At 42.0% G+C, this 21,282-nt stretch overlaps 1 protein-coding gene across 1 annotated transcript in view; it reads right to left on the bottom strand.

Annotated features, from left to right (window-relative positions):
* Positions 1–20,261, bottom strand: part of Lpar3 (lysophosphatidic acid receptor 3) — a 47,783-nt gene extending 27,522 nt beyond the window's left edge. The window contains exon 1 of the mRNA XM_027935245.2: positions 19,525–20,261. Within this exon, the coding sequence (XP_027791046.1) occupies positions 19,525–20,260 (736 nt within the window). The 5' untranslated portion in view covers position 20,261. The remainder of the gene's footprint in view (positions 1–19,524) is intronic.
* Between the last annotated feature and the right edge of the window lie 1,021 nt (positions 20,262–21,282).

Raw genomic sequence — 21,282 nt, forward strand, 5'->3', positions numbered from 1 at the left:
ATCTACTAATTCTAAATAATACAGTCCATAAAAATAGCTTATGAATGCTTGGAGAAGAATATAGAAGGAAGCTCATTGTAGCATTGTTTTAGTGGCGAAAAATTAGAAATAGTCCATGAAATATCAATAATTCACACAGCTACAATACAGTGTGGAATACAATGTAATCTTACATAGTCACCGAAGAGAATTATATACATAGAATTATAGATATAGATATGTGTCTATAGTGACATGAAAAAAATTACTATATTCTCAAGTTTAAAAAACAAGCTGGAAAACTATCATAAACAGTAAGAACATATTTCTATACAAAAATGATCATTGTGTGCATTGGTAGTATGCACACCCCCACAACTCCCAACATACACATGCACACTCATGCACACATACCCACATACACATACACACACACACACACACACACACACACACACACAAAATTTATATTGGAGGCAAAATGTCTGCAAAATGGTGCATCAAGCTGTTAGTAGTGGTTTGAATCTCTAAATAGAGAGCTGAGAAGGACTTCCACTTTCTAAATCATAAGTTTTGTAATATCTACATTTTAACAATAAGCAAATGACATTCACAATAACAAAAACAATAAAGATGTTAGACTTCATTTAAATTCTGGAGCCAAAGTACTTCAATATTTATAAAACTATTTAAATTCTGAGCTTTAGTCCCAGTGTTTATATGAACAAATGCTGTTACCTCTGTAGTTTTATTTATTCTTGATCCATAAGATGTAATACTTGCCTGTCTACTGCTTAGGGTTACTGAGTGACTAAATCAACTTCATGGAAAACATTTAAAAACCACTAAGTAAATTCCAAGCAATGTTGTGTATATAGTTTAAGCTCTTTGTTAGCATTACTAATTAATTTATCCCTAAGAATACACTCTGTTACAACTCTTACAGATGAGGAAACTGTGGTGTAAAAACATTAATTTTTTTTCCTAGAAAGCAGAACTAGAATCAAACTCTCCATCTTTAAGCCCTTGTTCCATCTCCCATATTCCCCAGAAAGCAGGTAGGTGCAAAGGCCCTGCAGACTATAAACCTGTTCAGGACCAAAGGGACTAGGATCATAGTAAGTGGCAGTGACACATTGCTTTGAACTATAAAATAAAGTAAAACTGTACTGAAAAAAATTATGTTTCTTGTCTTGCAAAGTGTGTTGGTCCATTATTACCAAAACAAATCAATCATTTTAATTATGTGCAGATGATATGCTTTGAGGCACCCCAAACCAGAAACCAAAACAGTTTAGGAAAACCTCTTCATAATATTCAAGATGATGATGAAGAATATAGAAAAAGTGAGGGAGAGGGCTGGAGAAGATGGAGAAAAGGGAAGGGGATAAAAGAGGAGGAAGAAAGGAAATGCAGGTTTTGATAAAACAAGCATGCCTTTATTGGAGGAAAATTAAACTTCTAGAAAAAAAAGCAGAAATTTGTTTACTAAACTGCAAAACGGATACTTTATCCTCAAGAAATTTGTCAAAGTTTGTTTATTACAGTCATGCCACCATTATACATATCAAGGTATACCAACCTGGGGAAAGGACCACATGTTCTACCAGGTCCACACAACATAATACCAAATTGCTACTCTTACCATGAAGTCAGTGGGTGAGTAGACTTCAAACCCCTGAGCTTCAGGCAAGCAGCTAATTTTAGTCTGGTATTACAAAGTTCTCTCAAATTCCCAGTTCCAGAGTTCTAGTAGGATAATACACAATTCAGGAAAGTGTCTGTTGATCATAAAACACTGCCAAGATGATTTCAAATGTAAGTTGCCCCAAGTGTTAAAAAAAGTTACCTTAAAGATGCTTCAGCTTTGTAAGGGATCAGTAGAGAACTACCAGTCACATTGCCCCAGTTAAAGTCAGAAATGTTCTGCCTAGTTTTCATGCACTGGAACATTCCTATCCTCTCAACGAGTCTCAAAACACAAAACTGTGGAACCCCACACAATTTTTATTTGCATAATGCTGCAGTGACAGCTCCTGTGCCCAATTCAGACACCCTGATGACATGCCACTCAAAACTAGTAAAACTTGCCATCAGGATAATTCTAGAAATCATTTCTTGCCTCTCATGTATAGCTACTTATACCGCTCTTCTTTTCTTTATGTCTTCTCTACGAAGCATTCTCTAAAATATTTTCAGGCAAGACTTCATTCCAAGCTTCCTCGGTGTGCTATAATATTGGAAGCACAGTTTGTAGGTCACTGTAAGAGGTCAGCAAGAAGTCCCCTGGTGTTAATAGCTTGAGTAATACTGCTTTCTCCTTCAGACCATACCATTAAATTGTTTTCATTACCCACAGAGGGATTATTGTGTTAGAGCAAATGAGATCTCACACAAATTCAAACTGGCTAACTTCAACCTAATAAAATAGTTTATTCCTAATAACTAAAAGAATGAGACAATGACAAAAATTTGGAAAGAATTTTCTTATGATATACAGGCAGAAGACAAAAAAAATGTACTTAACAGATGGATCCTAACAGAGCAAAACAGTGCAGCTTCAAAGTGCAATCTGAAAATTTGGGGTGAGGGCGGCCACTCTACGGTTTATATTAAGATTGGAGTTAGGTATTGAGGTTTTAGAAAGAGCTTATATCTTATGTTCCCTGGGAATAGCAGAGATTCCACTTTGGGCCTGTTTCACTGGGATTCTTTCATTTCTAAACCACCATTTTCTTTAGTTAACTGAATTTAAAAGTCAGAAGCTGAATCCATGCTCTTGCTGCTCTCCTCGTGCCCAGTGTGTCTCCACCTCCTGAGGCTTCTGTCCTTTTATTGTCTTTTAGGTGCACTCTTCTTTGCCTCTCTCACTGCTATCACAGTCACTCTTGCCTCTCACATGCTTCTGCCTGGGAAGAGGGCATTCAGAACAACTCTGTCATTACTCCAGAGTACACCTGCCAGGACACTACCAGCAGAACATTGAATTAGAAACTGGAGTGTGTGTGTGGGGGGGGGGGGGGAGGCTCATGCATGTTAAATATGTTGCCCAGTGATCTTGACAAAAAAGAGTCACATCACCTCCTACAGATACATTTCTACAATGTCAATTTTCCAAATCCAAATGCCAGTCAGAGCCCATCAGCAGGCCCAGGAAGCAAACTTTCCTTTGATGAGGAGAGATCAGGAGTCCCAGGCCTAGCAGACCTGGCTGACCAGGACCTGGATGTCTGCTTCCTGTCCTAGTCCCACTAATTAGAATCTCCAGGACAACCTGATGCTGGGGCTCCCAGGGGCTCACTGTCCTTCCAAATGATATGTCCACTTATCCTGATTCCCATCCTGGCCCATGTGAAGGGCCAGGCCCCATCACCTGCAGTTTCCTTGATGCTGACATCCGACTACTGATTGCCAAGTACCCTTAAGCACCTGATTGTTAGGAAATACATTTCATTCTCCCTGACTCTCATTCCCAGATCCCCATGCTTTCTTGGTGGCTCCTAGACACATTCTAGGGTACATGTTATTGTGCTTTGTCATCTAGGAGCTGCCACTTTACATTGATCGGTTGTCATGCTCCAGGCAGGCACAGCCTCTAGGAATCTGCCCAGAGAGAGATGGTCCCTCCCGTCCACTGAATTATCTGGCAATTCTGACCAAGCCTGCCAGAGACTCCAGCCTTCCACTGCTGCAGAATCACAGTGGCAGCCCAGAAAGGGTGCTGTCCATCTCAATGTGTCCATCTTCAATCTGTACTACTTCCTTTATCTAAAATGTAGGCCCTGCCATGACCTTTGACCCTTTCTTTGCTGTCCTGGAGTATTAAAAGAGCTCCACCAAGGGGCCCCTCCGATTTTCAGACACTCCTGCTTCTATCTTGAGGGACTGGCCAGAGATCTTTCTGGGAAACTCAGAGCCCAGAGATGTTGAGGACTTTACCTCCCATGGAGAAATGCACACTGTGTTTTTTGCATTAGGTCTCATACTTCCCTTGGAAAGGGGTTCTCAGTCCACAACCTGATCACTGGTAAATACAGGACATCCATTAGTGTGTCCTAATAAGTCTCCAGGGACCTTATGAGAATGAGGACTCTCTGATGCAACCTCAAGCCCTAGCCTACCCTCCATTCTTTTATCCAAAGTTGCCTCTGGCCCATGAACCCAATAGGCTCAGCTGGTTCATTTGTGTTCTCTGACCCTCCAGGCCCTAGTTATGTCAGTCTCTAAGTCATCCAAGATGGCTGCCCTGTCCAGAGGCCCTGGGCTTCTTGGGGCTGTCTGTAAGTCCCTAGATCCTGGAGCCGAGCCCTAGGGGTTTTGTAGGTTCTGCAGAGCCAGATCTCACTAAGGTTCTCAGTTTAGAAATCTCCATCCTCCTCTGCCACTTCCCACCAGTCACAACCCCTCCACATCACAATCACTAGATCCCCCTAGACCAAGGCCAACCATCCCCTTAACACGTGGAGCAGAACAAGGCCTGACTCTCTCATGTATCTCATTCCTGGCTTTATAGGAATCCAAGAAAGCTTTCAACTTTTGAACCTTCAGACTGTCCCTGATGGGCCCTGAGGCCAGTCACTTTCCCTTCCACATGGCAGAAGTCCAGAACCCAGTGGTTGGTTCTTGGCATTGTCCATATGGACCACATTCAGAAAGACTCCCTGAGGCAGGAGGACCTGCATTCAGAGGCCAGCAAAGATAAGGCAGGAAAGGTTACACAAACGCTACCCTCCTAAATAGTCAGTTGCCTTTGCCACATGTTCTTCAGCATCTAGACCCTCAAAAGCAAACTCCTTAGGGCATCTCTGGGACCCAGAGCCTTCAACAGCATAAGAAGCCCTAGGAGTAAGAGCTTGGAACATTTCCTAGGGAGGAAGACACTGACCTGCCAGGGCGGGAACTGCCCATGTTGTACAAAAAGTCCCATTGGACTTTGCTTCAGGTGAACTCAGTCACAAGGAGGACGAGTTTGGATATAACATTTATATCATAAGCCTTGTCTCGAACCTGATAGGAAGGCTCAGAACAGATACAGAGTGAGAACAGACTGTCCTCTGACTCATTGGTGAGTCTAGTTACGCATGCTCAGAAACACAGAAATTCTAAGTGGAGCCCTAGGAGTACCAGTTGAGTGCAGGATTCCTCAACCACACAGTGCTGGATGCCACTTGTCAGGGCTCCAGGCTGTTGGTAATGAAACTTGGTCTGAAAAAAGTATATATCAGCCCTGGAGAAGACAAAAATCCTCTAAGAAAATACTTCTCTAAATTGAGGTTGATCATAAGATAACATACACAGCTGGCCCTCCTAATCTGGAGGAACTACTTTAATGAGAGCTAAGTCTCCTCTAGTGCCATGGACTCTAGTAGGGTTGGTCCTGGGCTTGCACAGGCCAAGAGGCTCATCTCAGCCACCAAGGTCAGCCTCATGGGCTGGGCCATGGTGCCAGTCACACGGGGTCAGCACCCACAGGAGCTAAACCTTGGTTTATAGCTCTACTAACCTGTCTTGAAATCCTCAATAATTTTGAGTTTACTTATTTTTTGTAAGGGGGGCAATGGAACATGAGAGAGTCAGGGGAGACAAGCGAAGAAAAAGGAAAGAGCTTTATGTTTTAGTATCTTTAGTGTATTTCCCCTCTGCTTTTTGAACAAGGGACCCACAAATTACATAGCAGACCCTGTAGTAGTATTAATATAAGCCCTTTTCCAAGTAACCACCACCCTGTGAAGGAGGGAATCATGCTAATCATCACCAGGGACCCTGGAGGTCCCCCAATTCTAGTCCTAACTTTTCCAAAGAAATCTCATTTTATGCTTTAGGGTCACTCACAAAAGCCAATTCTAATCCCAGGATAATTAGGTTTCCTACCCAGAACTGCCCTACCCCCACCCCAGCTCATAAAATGATGGTCCCTGGTAAGATCCAGGACACAGGGGCTATCTGCCAGGAAACAATCATGACATGATGTCCAGAATCAGTAAGACAGGTCCTTAGTGATGTTGAACCTGTCCCCACAGTAATGGTCAGCACAAGGACTGAGGTTCTGGAAGCTGCTCAGGGCAGCAGAGCTCTGAAGGGAAGAGTCCTGCCTCTCACCAACTGCACAGCTCTCCGGTTTCCTGACTGGCGCTGCTAAGAGGTGGGCTCCAGCACTGTGAGGGTAGCACAGCTCTCTCTGGTCAGGCAGTGGGGTTGGAATGGAGGCTTGGCCACAGTTTGATGTCTGACCTGGGGCAGGTTTCCATCTCTGAGCCTCTGTTTCCTCATATTCAAAATGGTGGCAACAAGGCTTCCCTACAGAGCTGTCAAGAGGATTAAAAAGCACAATGTGGTGCTTGATTCAGTAAAAATCCTCTCTTTTTTCCTGATAAGGTTGTTATTAGAAATGAGACAATCAAAAGACAGTAGAATGAATCGAACATTACTTTCCTATGTTCATGACCAGTGTAACTCCACATCGTGTACAACCTCAAGAATGGGAAGTTATGGAAGTTACTCTGTGTATGTATAATATGTCAAAATACATTCTACTGTCATATACAAATAAAAAGAACAAATAAAAAATAAAAAAGAAATAAATGAGACAATCATACATACAAATGCCTGACAATTCAAGGTGCTCAATAAATATCAATTCTGTTTTACCTTCTCCTTCTTTGTCCCTTTGTTCTTATGATCAGACTCTTCATTAACTGTTGGTTCCTGCCCCATTTGTCACCAATACATGTGTTTGTTAGTTCATTATATAAGCACTTGTTGAGTACCTACTGTGTGCCAGAGATTGCAGATATAAAAACAGACAGTCACAGTCTTATCTGACAGACTCACAGTCTCATAAGAGATGTAGACATTTAGCAAAGATAATTTAATTGAATTTAACAAAAATTATTTAAGTTATTTTATTACAAATTATAACAAAACAAGTTAAATACTTTGCATACATAGATAGTGCACTACAGAAGCATTGGATAATTAATTCTGCCTGAGGGAATCCAAGAAAATATGGAGACAGGAGAATTTTTAGTTGGATATTGAAGAAAGGACATGCGTTTGCCATACTTAAAAAAAAACAATTGAGAGGAGCATGACGCAGTCATTGCACATCTGCAGAACTGTGACAAGTTTGGTGTGTCAGGGGCTGCATGTGTGTGAAAGGGAGTATGGGGAGAAGTGGTGTGGGGACAGAAATGGGAAAGGGGCCTTGAATTCCCGCTAAGGAATTGGAGCTTCATCTACTTCACAAGAGGAGACATGAAAAGATCAGGGTTCACTCTGCTTTTTTAGGAAGATGCCTCAGTTGGTAGTATGAGGACTGGAACAAGAAAGCCTGGAGGAAGTAATCCAGATCCAGACAAAGGTCTTAAGGATGCATGGCAGGATCTGATGATGTAGATTTGGTGAGCAAGATGGCGCGACCAAGCTTTTCTATTTGGAAGCCAAGGCAGATGGGGCCTCCTCTGCAGAGATCCAACACAACACAAGGAACAAGTTTATACGGTGGGTAAAAGGTGGGATGCCTGTAGCACATCCAGATGTGCCTGCAACAGATAGCAGGAAAGAAGGAGCTGGATACCATGTGAGAGTCCAAGGATGGAGACACTCCCTCCAGAGGCACTCACGGGGATGTGTTGGCTCAAGACTCAAGAGGGAGGAAGATCACCTTGAAAGCACTTGGAAAGCTGAGGAGAGGGACAAAGGGAACTTCAGGGATGGTCAGAAATGGAGGAGCAACAAAAAAGGAGCAGTAGGAGACAGAAAGCATCAAAGGGTCACATGAAGCAGCAGTCACACAACAGGGAAGTCAAATTAGGCAGCTAAATGTGGCAATGGAGGCTTAATTAAGAAGTGTTGTTAGAGCGGTAGGGTAAGAAGCCAGCTTGTCACAGTTTGACGTTTTAAGAAAATAAGATAATGAAGGGTAAAAAGTCCGGTAATGATGGCAAGGAGACAGGACAGTAATTAGAAGAGGAGATAATGTCAGAGGTTGGACTCTACTGGTTAAACACACAGGAGAGCAGGCTTCAGGCTCCCCAGCACCTGGATGGAAGTAATGGGTTCCAGCAGAAAATTAGAAAGTAAGGACAGGGGGTAGGAAGGTCCATGCCAGATGAAGGAAGGGAGGGTGTCAAGGCCAGCTGGGAGGTGAGAGAGGACACAGCTCAGAGTCCTTAAGGAAAGTGGCAGCTTGATGAGTCCAATCTAGTTCTTGTCTGTCCTCTGCCTCTGCCTCTCAGTATCCATAATAGAATCCTACTTCTAGGTTTCTCTGGTTTCTGCCATCTACTTTTGGGATCTCTGCTTCCTGCTAAGTTTCTAGCAGATTCCAAGAAGCTCACACTCTACTGACCTGCTCCCTGTCTGCTCCCTGCAGCCCCGATGGGCCTCCTTGGCTGGTGGTCTCTCTGGTATACACTGTGCTGCTGTTGGCAGAGGCTCCTTCCTTCAGGGGTTCCTATGAGAACCAGCTCTGCCTCTCCCTGGCACCTGAGCTGCTGACCACCGTAGGGCCCTGGGCCTCTCCCAGGAGTCTCCTATATCATTCTTTCTTCCACCTACCTCTTACCTTTCTAAAACTCTGCTTTGTGCTTTTCAGACCCCACCTTCATGTTAACCCATCAATACCCTCAAGATCCTACAGAGTTTTCCATTGCTAAGTGGGGCAGTTTCACTAGGGCCTGAAGATTGGTCACAGACCTACTTAATTCGGTCTGCATGATCTTTTAACAACACTTGAAATCTGAATGCCTTTGCATAGGACATGATCTATCCAATTGGCCACAGGTACCACCCCTCACTGCATTATGCCCACCTCAGGTCCAATTTGTATACTCATGTATCTTCCTGGTCTTTGTTCTTCCTTTGGCAAAACAGTCCACACTATCTTGGAATTCAAGGCTTTCCATTCTCTGACTCCAGGATGCCTCTAAAACTGAATTGTCATTGCTACTTAGTTCTTTACTCCAGAAACAGTCTGCTGCCCAATACTAACCCTTGGCCTGGCATGACCTCCCTAGATCTGTGGATGCCTGTCTCCTGCCCTGCCACTCCTCCTATCTTCAAGGCCTTGTTCTCCATTCTTGCTTCCTCTGCTAAGATCTAGTATATATCCTATCTCCTCAGGAAAGCCTCCATGAGCATCCAGACTGTTTTATTTGCCTGGATCCCCTCACTTGGCCTTTGCATACATTTCTTTGTTCCTTTAGTTATCTTTTGGGGAGCCATCTCATTTTCTCAGATAAGCTCATAAACAGTGTTCCTTATAAGTCAGACATAAGAAAAAGCCACATGGAGCAGACCCGCCTGTGTGTGCTCTGTCACGAGATACAACTTGCTGACTCACAAGCCTTGGTCATCTCCCGACAACCATAAACCACCAGAGCAAGTACAGAGTCAAAATCCCTTCAGGGTGAAGGCCATGTCTTAGACTTATCTACTGCCTAAAACTAGGAGGGAGTCAATAAATGTATATGATGAAGAAGGAAAAAAAAGCAGAAATCTCTTGTTGAGAAAATACAAAGAATAAAATAGACCTACAATTGGGTGGTAACCAGTCTGATCTGATAAAAACAGATAACCTTTGTGTTATATCACTACTACTCAGACATCCAAGAACAGGCTCCAAGACAAGAAGGTGGAATGCACTAGAAGCAGCAAGAACTAGGAAACCCAGGACTCTGGCCAAAGCTAGCAAGGATTTACAAGGTGAACTTGGTCAAATCTCTCAACTGATATTAATTCTTCAAGGCAATGGGATCTTTCCTGCACACACTCCACAGGTCTCATGATAACAATCTGGTAGCAAAGGAGAGCAAGTGTCTGGGCTGGAGGGACAACTGTCAGAGCAGGAGGGAAGGGCTGCTTGCCTGTGGTGTCCCCATAGCTTAGACTTCCTGATTCTCCTTCCCTTTACCCAGCTTCCATGTTGAACCCCAGGTCCATGAGAGGCTTTCATTCTAGAAAACACCTCTCACTCTGGATTCCTGCTGAACATTTTTTGCCTAAGCCACACACTGAATGCAGAAGTCTCCAATTGAAATTTTCAAAGTATAAACAATGCTAACATGAATTTAATAAAACTCCCTAGGTCAGAATACACCATAATATTCTAGATGTTAAGTGAGCCTGCTGATGTGAGACCTGATAATATATTATATTACAAGTAATATATAATATATTACAGATAATAATCACTTTCTCCTTTAGCAGAAATCAAGGCCCCGAGAGAGGGCTTTGCTGAGTTTTGGAATTCTGAGCCTTCTAGGAGGTCAGGTGTTAGTAGGAAGGTTGGATGTGTTTGGGTAATGGAACTTCTCCCCCAAGCACGTTCTTCTCAAAAAAGATCAAATTGAGGAATGTTTCTGTCCCTTGCACTCAGAAAATACTCAATAATTGTTTGTTCCTGCTGAAGAGGAAGGTCTCAGTTTTCTTAAAAAAAGAAAAGAAAAAGAAAAAGAAAGAAAGAAAGAAAAGCAGACTGGGGTTGTGGCTCAGTAACAGAGTCCTTGCCTCGCACATGTGAGGTACTGGGTTTGGTCCTCAGCACCACATAAAAATAAACAAGCAAAATAAAGATATTGTGTCCATGTAGAAATAAAAATTATTTTAAAAAATAAAAAGAAGGAAAGCAAAGGAAAAAAATGTTTCAAAGAAGGGAACATGAAAGTTGAATAATGCAACAGAACTGGAAGTGCATTTAATGCAACAGAAGAAGGCAGAAGGCAGAGCAGTGACAGCACTAGAAACAAGGACAATGGTTTGGAAAAAATGATTTTCAAACTGACTGCAAAGGGAGGCACTAGCAGCAGGGAAATGGGGAAGAAGGACCAATAAAAGCCAGACTGGAGATGACAACAGCCACACATGGTAGAGGGGAAAAAGAGAGAGAAGAAAGAAAAGACAGATTCCTAACAATGCTGTGCTAGTGAGAAGAGGCAGCGAGGTGCCGATCAGAAAAGGCAGGATAAAGTAACATGGGACAATGGATTTTTGTTTTTTAAATGTGAAGGTGTTTTCCTTCTAACATCAGATATTGAGGTCTTCCCAATCCTCATGACCCCCTCAGAAGGGGAAAAGATATGTCCAAAACTGTTGCTGGGGCAGCAGCTGAGAGGCAGTGGCATCTACTCATTCACAACTTTCCCAGGAAACAGATGTGTCCCTCCCTGTCGCCACGTCATGATGCAGGAAGGTCACAGTCTGCCACATAGGTTCTCTGAGTAGTTGTTTCAAGACCAGAGAACAGCCCTGGACACAATGTACTAAGTAATGGTGCCACAAAGGCTTCACTCTGAAAAGATTTAGTCTTTCTCTGTCTGATATAACTCTGCACAGTGATAAGAGAGGCCCTGCATACCAACAGTTGGCTCACAGCACAAGGCAAAACTTGAGCTAATTTTTTTTTTTCAGTTATGTGTTCAGTAGGGCAAGGTGGCTAACACTGAAAGCAGACTTCTGTGCTGTAGAGGTGACTACAAGAATCTACATGAAAGCTGAAAACAAATGTCTCAGAATTCCCAGGTTCCCCGGTTAGCTTCCCCTGCCTCCTGGTTAAGCATGTGTGTCTATGTGCGTGTGTGTGCGTAAGCACACGTTTGTTTGTTTGTTCCTTCCTTCTTCCTTTCTTTCCTTCCTTCCTCTCTCCCTTTCTATCCAATAGAGCAAACACAATTCACTGATGAAGGCCATGAACAATGACAAAAGGCCTAGGTTCTGGTCCCAGTTCTTTGCAGACTCAAGGCAAATGTTTTAAACCTAGCAAAGGAAATAAAGGCAGTTTACTAATAAGGCACCCTGGTATAGGATTTGTCAGCAAGATGGGGACAATTTCATACAAGGAATGTCCAGTACATCCACACACAGATGCAGGTGCTGTACTTGAATCAAGCGAATTATTGGTGGTCAAGGTCTTATTTACAATGTTTTATTCATAAATGTTGCAAAAGTGAAATGAATTATTAATGCAAGATCATCTGTCAGAGATAGTAATCATTAACAGAATTTCGTGGGGGAGAAGGTAGTTCAGAAGAACTAGCAATGCAAGCGCAAAGCTTCTCAGTTTTGTGGTGACTATGAGCTCAGATTGGTCTGGGTTTCTGGAAACGAAACTGGTACCATTTGCCAGCCTCTGCAAAATACACCTGGTTAGCTTTCCTTTGGCTATCTGTCTATGTTACAAGATCTGCCATTGGGATGACACCAACAGTAGGCCTTTCCTCACTGTCTCCAAGGTACTTGGTAACATTACCAGAAATAAAAGAGTACTCAGCTTGAATAGGCAAAAGCTCTTCAGAATCAAAGTCGAAGAAGAGTAGCTAATATTTACTTAGTACTTACTGTGTACTAAACACTATACTGTATGCTTTATGCATATTATCTCACTGAATCCTCAAAACCTCACCATGCCAGGGGCTGGGGTTGTGGCTCAGTGGTAGAGCGCTTGCCTAGCATGTGTGATGTAACTCTGCACAGTGATAAGAGAGGCCCTTGCATGCCAATAGTTGGCTCACAGCACAAGGCAAAACTTCGATTCTTAGCACCACATACAAATAAATAAAATAAAGGTCCATCAACAACAAAAAATATTTAAAAAAAAAACTTACTATGCCAAACGTGCTAATATTATTCCCATTTTACAGACAGAAAAAAGAAGTCACAGAGAGGTTAGGTAAATTGCTTGAGGGGGGGTCACACAACTTGGAAGTGACAAAGTCAGGATTTAAATCTACTTCCCTCCCTGTCTCCAAAGCCCATACTCTTACAGTCTACTTTCATAAAGTACGAAATTTATGGAGTATGACGAGTATGGAGTTGTTGGTCCCCTGGAGGTATTATAACCATCACTACCATTTTTCAAAATCTTTAGAACAAATCAAGAGTGAGTTGGAAGAGCATTATAGGAATAAACTAGAAAAAACTAGAATTCAGGGGAGATACAAGTTATAAACTCCATGACTTGAGTCTGGGTCATTCTAGCCCCATTACTTGTAAGAGGCCATTAATTGACTGTGAAAAGTGGGGTCCTGGAGCCAATAAACTTGAATTTGAACCTTGGGCAAGATCAAGACACTGAACCTCTTTGGGCCTCAGTTTGCTCATCTGGTAATGATAATAGAACCTCCCTCATACAGCAGGCATGAATATTAAATGGAATAAAACACATAAGTGAATATAAAACACACAATGGATATGAAATTTCAGTGTTTGTACCAGTGTGAGTCTAGGGCCAAGACATGGAAGTCCACTCAAGTTTTCCTGTCTGTAAGCTAAATCTGCACAGAGCTATCATGAGGGTTAAGTGACTTCGTAATAAGGGGCACCCAACACTGGTCCTTTCATTTCTCCTTCCCAAGATAGTTCCATCTCTTACCCTTCTGAGACCTTGGTTCCTCATACTGAAAACAGGAAACCCACCCATTCCCTTCCACTCTCTACCTCACCAGCAGGTCCCAGCCAGAGCCTGCCACAGGTCAAACTGGAACTGAGGAAACCTGGGTTCTTCTTTGAGTTCCAGCTTTTGAAAAGTCACTTAACTCCCCTAAATCTCAATTCCTCATTTATCCATTCTATCATGAGCTCAACAAGCATGTGCTAGAGATGGCAGTATGTGTTAGGTACACAAAGACAGATAAAAAGGGACACTTCCCAACTTCAAAGTGCTCTAGGTAAAAATAAAAGCATGTAAACAATTCAGTGCATTGATTATTTACCATCAATTTAAGTGAAGAGAGGAAGAAGTGAGAAGAAAAACAACCTAGCTTCTTGTTTCAACTACTATAATAAAACTTTTCAAAGTCCCATTAACAATAATAATGTTTCATATTTTAACAATTTGGTCCTTTTACTGCCCCAAAAAGAAACCGTGACTTTTCAAATGTTCTTGACTATATCCTGTGGCAAGAAATACATTTTTATCATGATCCAGTGTATACATGCACACATGAAAAGAAAGGTTATGAAACAAACTTATACCTATTCAATGCAAGATATGATGACATTACTTTTTATTTGATGTCATTTAAAAAATGTGTTGGCTAAAAATCCCTCTACTTTACCCACTACCACCACCATTTTATTTTTGCATTTTCATAGTTTCAATTACCTTGTTAATTCCAGTCTGAAAATACTAAATGGAAAATTCCAGAAATAAACAATTCATAAGCTTTTTATGTGTGACATTCTGATTAGCATGATGTATATGAGACTTACTACCTGGGATGTGAATTTCCCCCATCCCACCTGACATGTGAATCATCCCTTTGTCCAGCATGTCCACACTATATGTGCTACCTGTCTGTCAGTCACTTAGTCATCTTGGTGACCAAGTCAACTATCATGGTATCACAGTGCTCATGTTCAAGTAACCCTTATTTAATTTAACAGAAGCTTCAAAGGACAAGAGTCGTCATGCTAACAATCTGGGTATGCCAAAGAGAGCCATAGTGAGTTCTTCTATGTGAAAAGATGGATATTTCAACTTAACAAGGAAAGAAAAGAAAAACTTTATGCTGAAGTTGTAAGCTATTGTTGCTAATCTCTTACTCTGCTTAATTTATAAATTAAACTTTATATTTGGTATGCACATACAGAATAAAACACTGCATATAGGCTTTGTACCATCCACAGTTTGGGGCATTCACTAGAGGATCTGGAACATACTCCCACGGACAACTGGGGACTAAACAATGCACTATCTGAAAAAACATCATCCTGAGAACCAGGAAGGTTTGTGAAAGGCTCCAAAAGTATGGTTCACAAATTCTTCACCCTTTCTTTTCTTTTGTATTTCAAGACATTGCAAAATAGAAGAAAGTCCAGCCCGTTTTCTGATCCCTGTGTGCACATTTCACATGATGTGTTGTTTGACAATAAACAAGGTGTGTGTGTGTGTGTGTGTGTGTGTGTGTGTTTAGTAACTGAAGCTAATTAGCCTTGTTGATATGTAAGTAGGATTTCAAAATCTCTGAGGCAGGTCCTCAGTGCCCTTTGAAAAGCAGGATCATATGTCTCTAGTGTCTTTTCAATGAGAACCAATATACAAGTTTCTTCCTCCCTCCCTCCCTCCTTCTCCCTCCTCCTCCTCCTCCTCCTCCTCCTCCTCCTCCTCCTCCTCCTCCTCCTCCTTCTTCTTCTTCTTCTTCTTCTTCTCTCTCTCTCTCTCTCTCTCTCTCTCTCTCTTCATCTAAAGGACCCTATCACACATCATAACCCAGAAGCCAGCAAGCATTCTGCCTCAGGGCTGCTAAAATGGGAACATGATGCCTACATGCCTTTCTACCCATGCACAGATTTGAAATACACCACCATCATCACCACCAACAATCTCAAAGAAAGAGTCTGCTCCCCATCCTGCTGTATGTGTTCAACAAAATCCTACACTGGAAAGGAACACAATGGATTTCTGGTCTACCTCTCTCCTTCCAAAGAGAGCAGACAATAAAACTTCTCTGCTTCACAATTATACTGTTTCCCACTGTGCCATGACAATCATGTGTGTTCATGGACCCTTCCTTTTGGTACTACACAAGCTTCAGATGTTTCTACTACCACACTTTTCATTGTGCAGCTTTTCCTACTCAGAATTTCTTTCCTCCTGCTCAAACAAATCCCATCTATCCTTCCTGATTACACCCCAAGCTAAGCAGCTTCCCCAAACTTGACAGCCCCTGCTCATCCTTCCCTCCTTCTCAGAACTGAGATTAAGCCCATTAAATCCATGCAACCCCTTGCCTCCTGCATGCTGTTTAGTAGACAGTCAATATGTATTTACTGACTGACTTTCTAACATTTAAAAAGAATAGTATTTGTAAGAAACATTAGGATTGCGTTTTAAATTACCTTTCCCTACAGGATATATATCAAGGAGTAGTTAGAAAGGTTTGGCACTTTGTCATAAAGATATTTAAAACATGTAATTCTTTTTTTAATATTTTAGTTTTGGATGGACACAATACCTTTATTATGTTTATTTAGTTTTCTAATGTGGTTCTGGGGATTGAACCCAGTCCTTCACACATGCTAGGCAAGCGCACTCACTACCACTGAGCCACAACCCCAGCCCTCAAATCATGTAATTCTTAAAGAAATTAATATTAAGCTATTGATATCCATATACCAATATAATGATGGTAGATGTCAATGGTGTTGGTTTTTCTAATATACTATCCTTTGGGAGATGCTCATTTTAGGCAACTGAATTTTTATATTTATTAGATAGGGCAACTGGGAACATCTTCCCTAGGAGAATACTGCAGTAGGTGCTCTCGTGGAAAGAGGATCTGCTTGCAATGTATTTATTGCCTTGATCCACAGTCAATCCACAGACCTGTGTTGGTTGCTGCCCCACAAGATTCTCTATCATCCTCTCCCAGCCCTTTCTCTCCGACTTACACCCCCCACCCCTTATACCCTCTCTTTCTTCTTATCCCCACCTTTGATTAATTATGTTTTAATGGGATCATTGAACTTTATAACTTGGAAAGAACTTGAAGATTACCTATTCCAGAATATGTAATGAAGAAAAAAAATAATGTTCTTCTGATCACCCTATAGAAAAATGAAAGGGTTGGAGCCAACCCCCAAATCTCTGTTATCCAAAGAAATTAGGAGTTCAAGGTCTTAAAACCTTTAAACTACCTAGCTCAGTTTCATTTCCCCTGTCCCCAAACTTCCCGTCTTCCACCAGATCCCTCTGTCTCACCATTGAGGAACTTCCCTAGGCCCTCAACACCAAGCTGTCTTCCTGCTATAAACCAATTCCCCAGGGCTGTTTCATATTAATCCCACTACTTCTCTTATCCTACTTACCTATTTCATTATTTATTCCTGTTTTTCTCTTACCCAACACCACATTTGTCAAAACCACATATCCTTTATTTTAAACTCTTCCATAACTGTTCCAGATAAAGTTACATATGACACTGAAGCTAATGGTTATAACCACCACACGAAGTCCTGTTCTCTCTATCTAGAAGGACAACGACTTTTCAGTCTCCTCTTGCATGCTGTATATAATGTGCTGAAAGAAGAAAGTTTTTTCTTTAAGTAAGCAGGTAATTCATCAGGACACAATATCAAGCAAATTATTATGCCTACAAGTTAATCAGGGAGCATGCATACCACAGTTCTTTGGCACTACTTATAAATGCCACTCTTCATTCTTTACCAAAGATGTCAGTATCCTCTCTAATTGAAGCAGGGAAATATTGATGAATGCAAATGTAACTTCTTCTGTTCTTATCAAGGTTATAAATGGAGAATGAGGTGGTCAAAGCAGAAGACCAGATAAAGAGGACACCCGTTAAAAAGTCCAAATAAAGCAAAACTAGCTGCAGGATGCAAGTATGTTCTGGAGGCCAGCTGCACAGAGAGTTAGGGTCCCATCACTAATACTGAAATGACTCTGGGCACACTGCCTAATCTCTGTTCAGTCTCTTCATCTGGTCAACGGGGACAATAAGAGCTCCTACCTCACAGGGTTGTCATGAGGACTAAACAAGCTAATATTCATAAAAACACTTAGGACAATGCTAAGAACATATACTAAGCACTATTTAAATGTTTATTAACCCTCTGCTTGAAACTGTGTTGTCAACCACACTGGGCATCTGCTGATCTCCAAACCTTATAAGTAGCATCAGGACTGCAAACATGGTGATGGTTTCCATCCACACCACAATGCTCTGCATCCTCCAGGATGAATGGACTCCCTGAAGGTCATTGTATAGTCCCTTCCTTTTGGCACATGGCAGGAATATACAGCTAGATCTCTCAATAATGGTCCCCACTGCAGTAGCCACCACTCATGGTGAGCAAAGATTTCTTTGCCTTAGAAGACAAGATAACCAAAATCACAAAATATTTTATGTGCCCACACATCACAGATTCTACCTGTAGCCCAGTACTGGAATTTGAGCAATAGGCTACCCCCAATGGAAACAAAACAAAGGGAGAAGTCCAACATATTGCATGCATCTTCTTGGGACAGGACTCACTGTACAAAGCAAAACTCTTAAGAGCTGTCCAAGCTCCCTGTCCTAAGTACCTCCTCCTTTTCTTTCTTAGTTTTACTCTAATCAGGCTCTCAACTATACCAAATTTGATCCTCTCAATGTCACCAAACAACCACCACTCTGCTAAACCCAGTAAGATCATGTCTTCTTCCACCTCTCAGGAGCATTGACTGATAATACAGGTTGAACATGCCTAATCTGAAAATCCAAAACCCATATTACAGCACAATCTGAAACTTTTTGAGCACCAACACATAAAAAGTTTGAAACATCCAAACATTTTTTGTCAGGGACTCTCAGCCTGTACCTGCTTCCCCTGGTTGCTTTCTTCTCTGGGCTTCTAAGCCACCCTAATCTCCTGGAGTTTCTCTGATGGTTGCCCCTTGCTTCCCAACCTCCCTAAACTGGGGTTCCCCAAGGCTCCTTCCTTGACCTTCTTCTCTTCAACATTAACATTCACTTTCATGGTGAGCTGGTGTCCTCGTGTGGCTCAAAGTACCATTTCCTCCCCACCATTAACTCTCAAAGGTATACAAGCCCAGACCCAAATACTGAATTTCTGATTCATATGTTCAACTGCCTACTCACTAGGATTGATCCTCCACTTAGATGTCTAATACAATACTAAATTGAATATGTCCAAAACGAAACTCCTGCCCTTCCCTCCCAACCTATGTTTTCCCCATCTTAGTTAATGACATTCTCTACCTCCCCTTCCTCCTTCACCTTTTTCATCAGCAAACCTATGACTTCTACCTTTAAAAGCTATCCAGGATCTGACCATCATCTCCAACTTCCCTCTGGTTGCGTGATTCTCCCCAGTTTTGAAACACCCTCTCAAACAATTCTCCTGCTTCTTGCCTTGACCCACAGCATTTTCTAAAAACAGCAGCCAGAGAAATATCACTCAAATGGAAGTTGGATCATGTCACCCCCTTGTTCAAAAGCTTACAGTAGCTTCTCATGTCACTCAGAAAATCCAAAGTCCTTGTAAATACATGGCCCTATGTAAGTTGAGAGGCTCCCCCTCTCCCCAACAGCTCTTGGACTCTTGCTCACTCCACTCCAGCCACACCAGCCTCCTTGCTATCCGGACTCCTGCATTACTAGGTCTTCTACCTGGAATTCTTCACCAGTCATCCACGTGGTTTGCTCCCTCATACCTTTACATCTCTCTCTTTTTTAAAAAATTGTTCTCATTAGTTACACTTTCACATCTCTGCTTAAAAGCTATCATCTAGCTGTCCCTTAAAATGCTCCTTTAAAATTATAAACTATACTTGCCTAGTACTCTTTATATCTCTTCCCTGACTTATTTTTCCATATGGAACTCATCTTATTTTATGGCTGACTTGTTTTGCTTACCTCCATTAGAATAGCTATTTTCACCTTTCCCTATTACAGTATAAACTCCAGGTGGGTTGGGATTCACGTCTGTTCTTTTTCACAGCTGCCTTCTAACTGCCTCATAAGTAGAAACTCGGTGAAAACTTGATGAATGAATGGGAATAATGGATCACCTGGTTCCTCTTACCTAAGACAGTCATCACTGTCTTCATGAGCTTCATGGGCGTCCTCCGGCGGCTGATGGACCCACTTGTATGCGGAGACAAGACGTTGGTTTTCCTCTTGACGTACATGTAGATCCGCAGGTACACCACCACCATGATGAAGAAGGCCACAAGGTTGGACACAGTCCAGAAAATGAGGTAACTCCTGCTGTAAATGGGGGCCAAGGAAGAGCAGGCAGAGATGTTGCAGAGGCAATTCCAGCCCAGTGTGGGGACTGCCCCCATGAAGATGGCGATGGCCCACACAAGCAGAATGAGCAGTGTCACCCTCTTTTTGGTCAGGTTGCTGTGGACTCGCATCCTCATGATTGACATGTGCCTTTCCACAGCAATGACCAGTAAGTTGGTCAGAGAAGCTGTCAAGCTCGTGTCCAAAAGCCCCTGACGGAGAAACCAGCGGTTGACAGTCAAAGTTTTTGAAACTGGGCCAGTATTAAACATCAGGAATACATAGGCAATTCCAGCAAAGAAATCTGCAGCAGCTAAATTAGCCAACAGGTAGTAGAAGGGGAAATGGAACTTTCTGTTTTTGATCACTGCTGCGATGACCAGAGAATTAGAAAAAAAAATGAACAGGCAGAAAAATGTTCCAACACACAAAACAATCACAAGCTTTGTTCCTGTCCACTCATCGGGAGTGTCAGTGTTGCTCCTATTATAAAAAAAGTCCATGCGTTTATCATAGTGACACTCATTCATTGTGGAGAAGAGTTGAACATCCTAGAAAAGAAATTTAAAGAGAAAACAAATATCACTCTTTATGAAATTAGTCACTAAGCTACCAATTACCACTGCTAGGTCCTTTCTTCTGGCTAATTCCTATTAATCTTTCATGTATCAACATAAATGTCCCTTACTCTAATACACTAGTACTCAACCTCCTAACCCAGCAGTGAGCTTGCATGTTAGTTATTGGTTTCCCAGGTTAGGCTGCAAACTCAGTGAGGGAGGATTTGTGTTTATTTTGTTCACTATTATAAATAACCTCAGGATCCAGTTGCCCTGCCTGCTTCATGACAGGTAACTGCTGAGTGGCTGGCTGAAGGAATGACTGGATGATCATGGAGGCATCAATGTCAAATGCACTGAGTGCTACAATATCTACTCTGCACTGGAAACAATTACCATACAGCATAAAACATTAATGAATGCTTCCCCATGGTGGTTTCTAGCCCACTTCTTATTTATGGAACACTTTTTGTTGTTTGTTTGTTTGTTGTTTTTGTGGTGCTGGGGACTGAACCCAGGATCTTTTTACATGCGAGGCAAACACTCTACCAACTGAGCTATATCCCTAGCCCCTATGGGGAGTGTCGATTAATCAAGGGCAGGTTGGTAATACCAGGCACATTTCTGCCAAGATAATGGGTGATGAGTTATTCATCACATGACCAAATGACTTCTCAAAGAGATCAAGTTTCTGCCACTTTTGATTCTACTCCAGATCCTCCTCTGACCATATTTTAGTCTCAAGATACAATTACATTTTCTTATTAAGCATGTGGTATAGGGAAGGAAGCTTGGGTCTCAATACTTTTTCCTTACCTTTTTTGTTTACTTCTTTCTTATAGTTTCCTAATCCAAACTATACTAATGTGAGTTTGTTTACTGGATTTTCCAATTCAATCACTTCAGGTCAGTCCCCCCACCCTGGCACTCTCCTCCAAATAGGTGTGGAGCATGAGACAGACCTCCATGGCAAGACTGAAACCCAGAGTTTG

Source organism: Marmota flaviventris, chromosome 10 (assembly GCF_047511675.1).
Source record: "Marmota flaviventris isolate mMarFla1 chromosome 10, mMarFla1.hap1, whole genome shotgun sequence".
NCBI classification, from domain to species: Eukaryota; Metazoa; Chordata; class Mammalia; order Rodentia; family Sciuridae; genus Marmota; species Marmota flaviventris.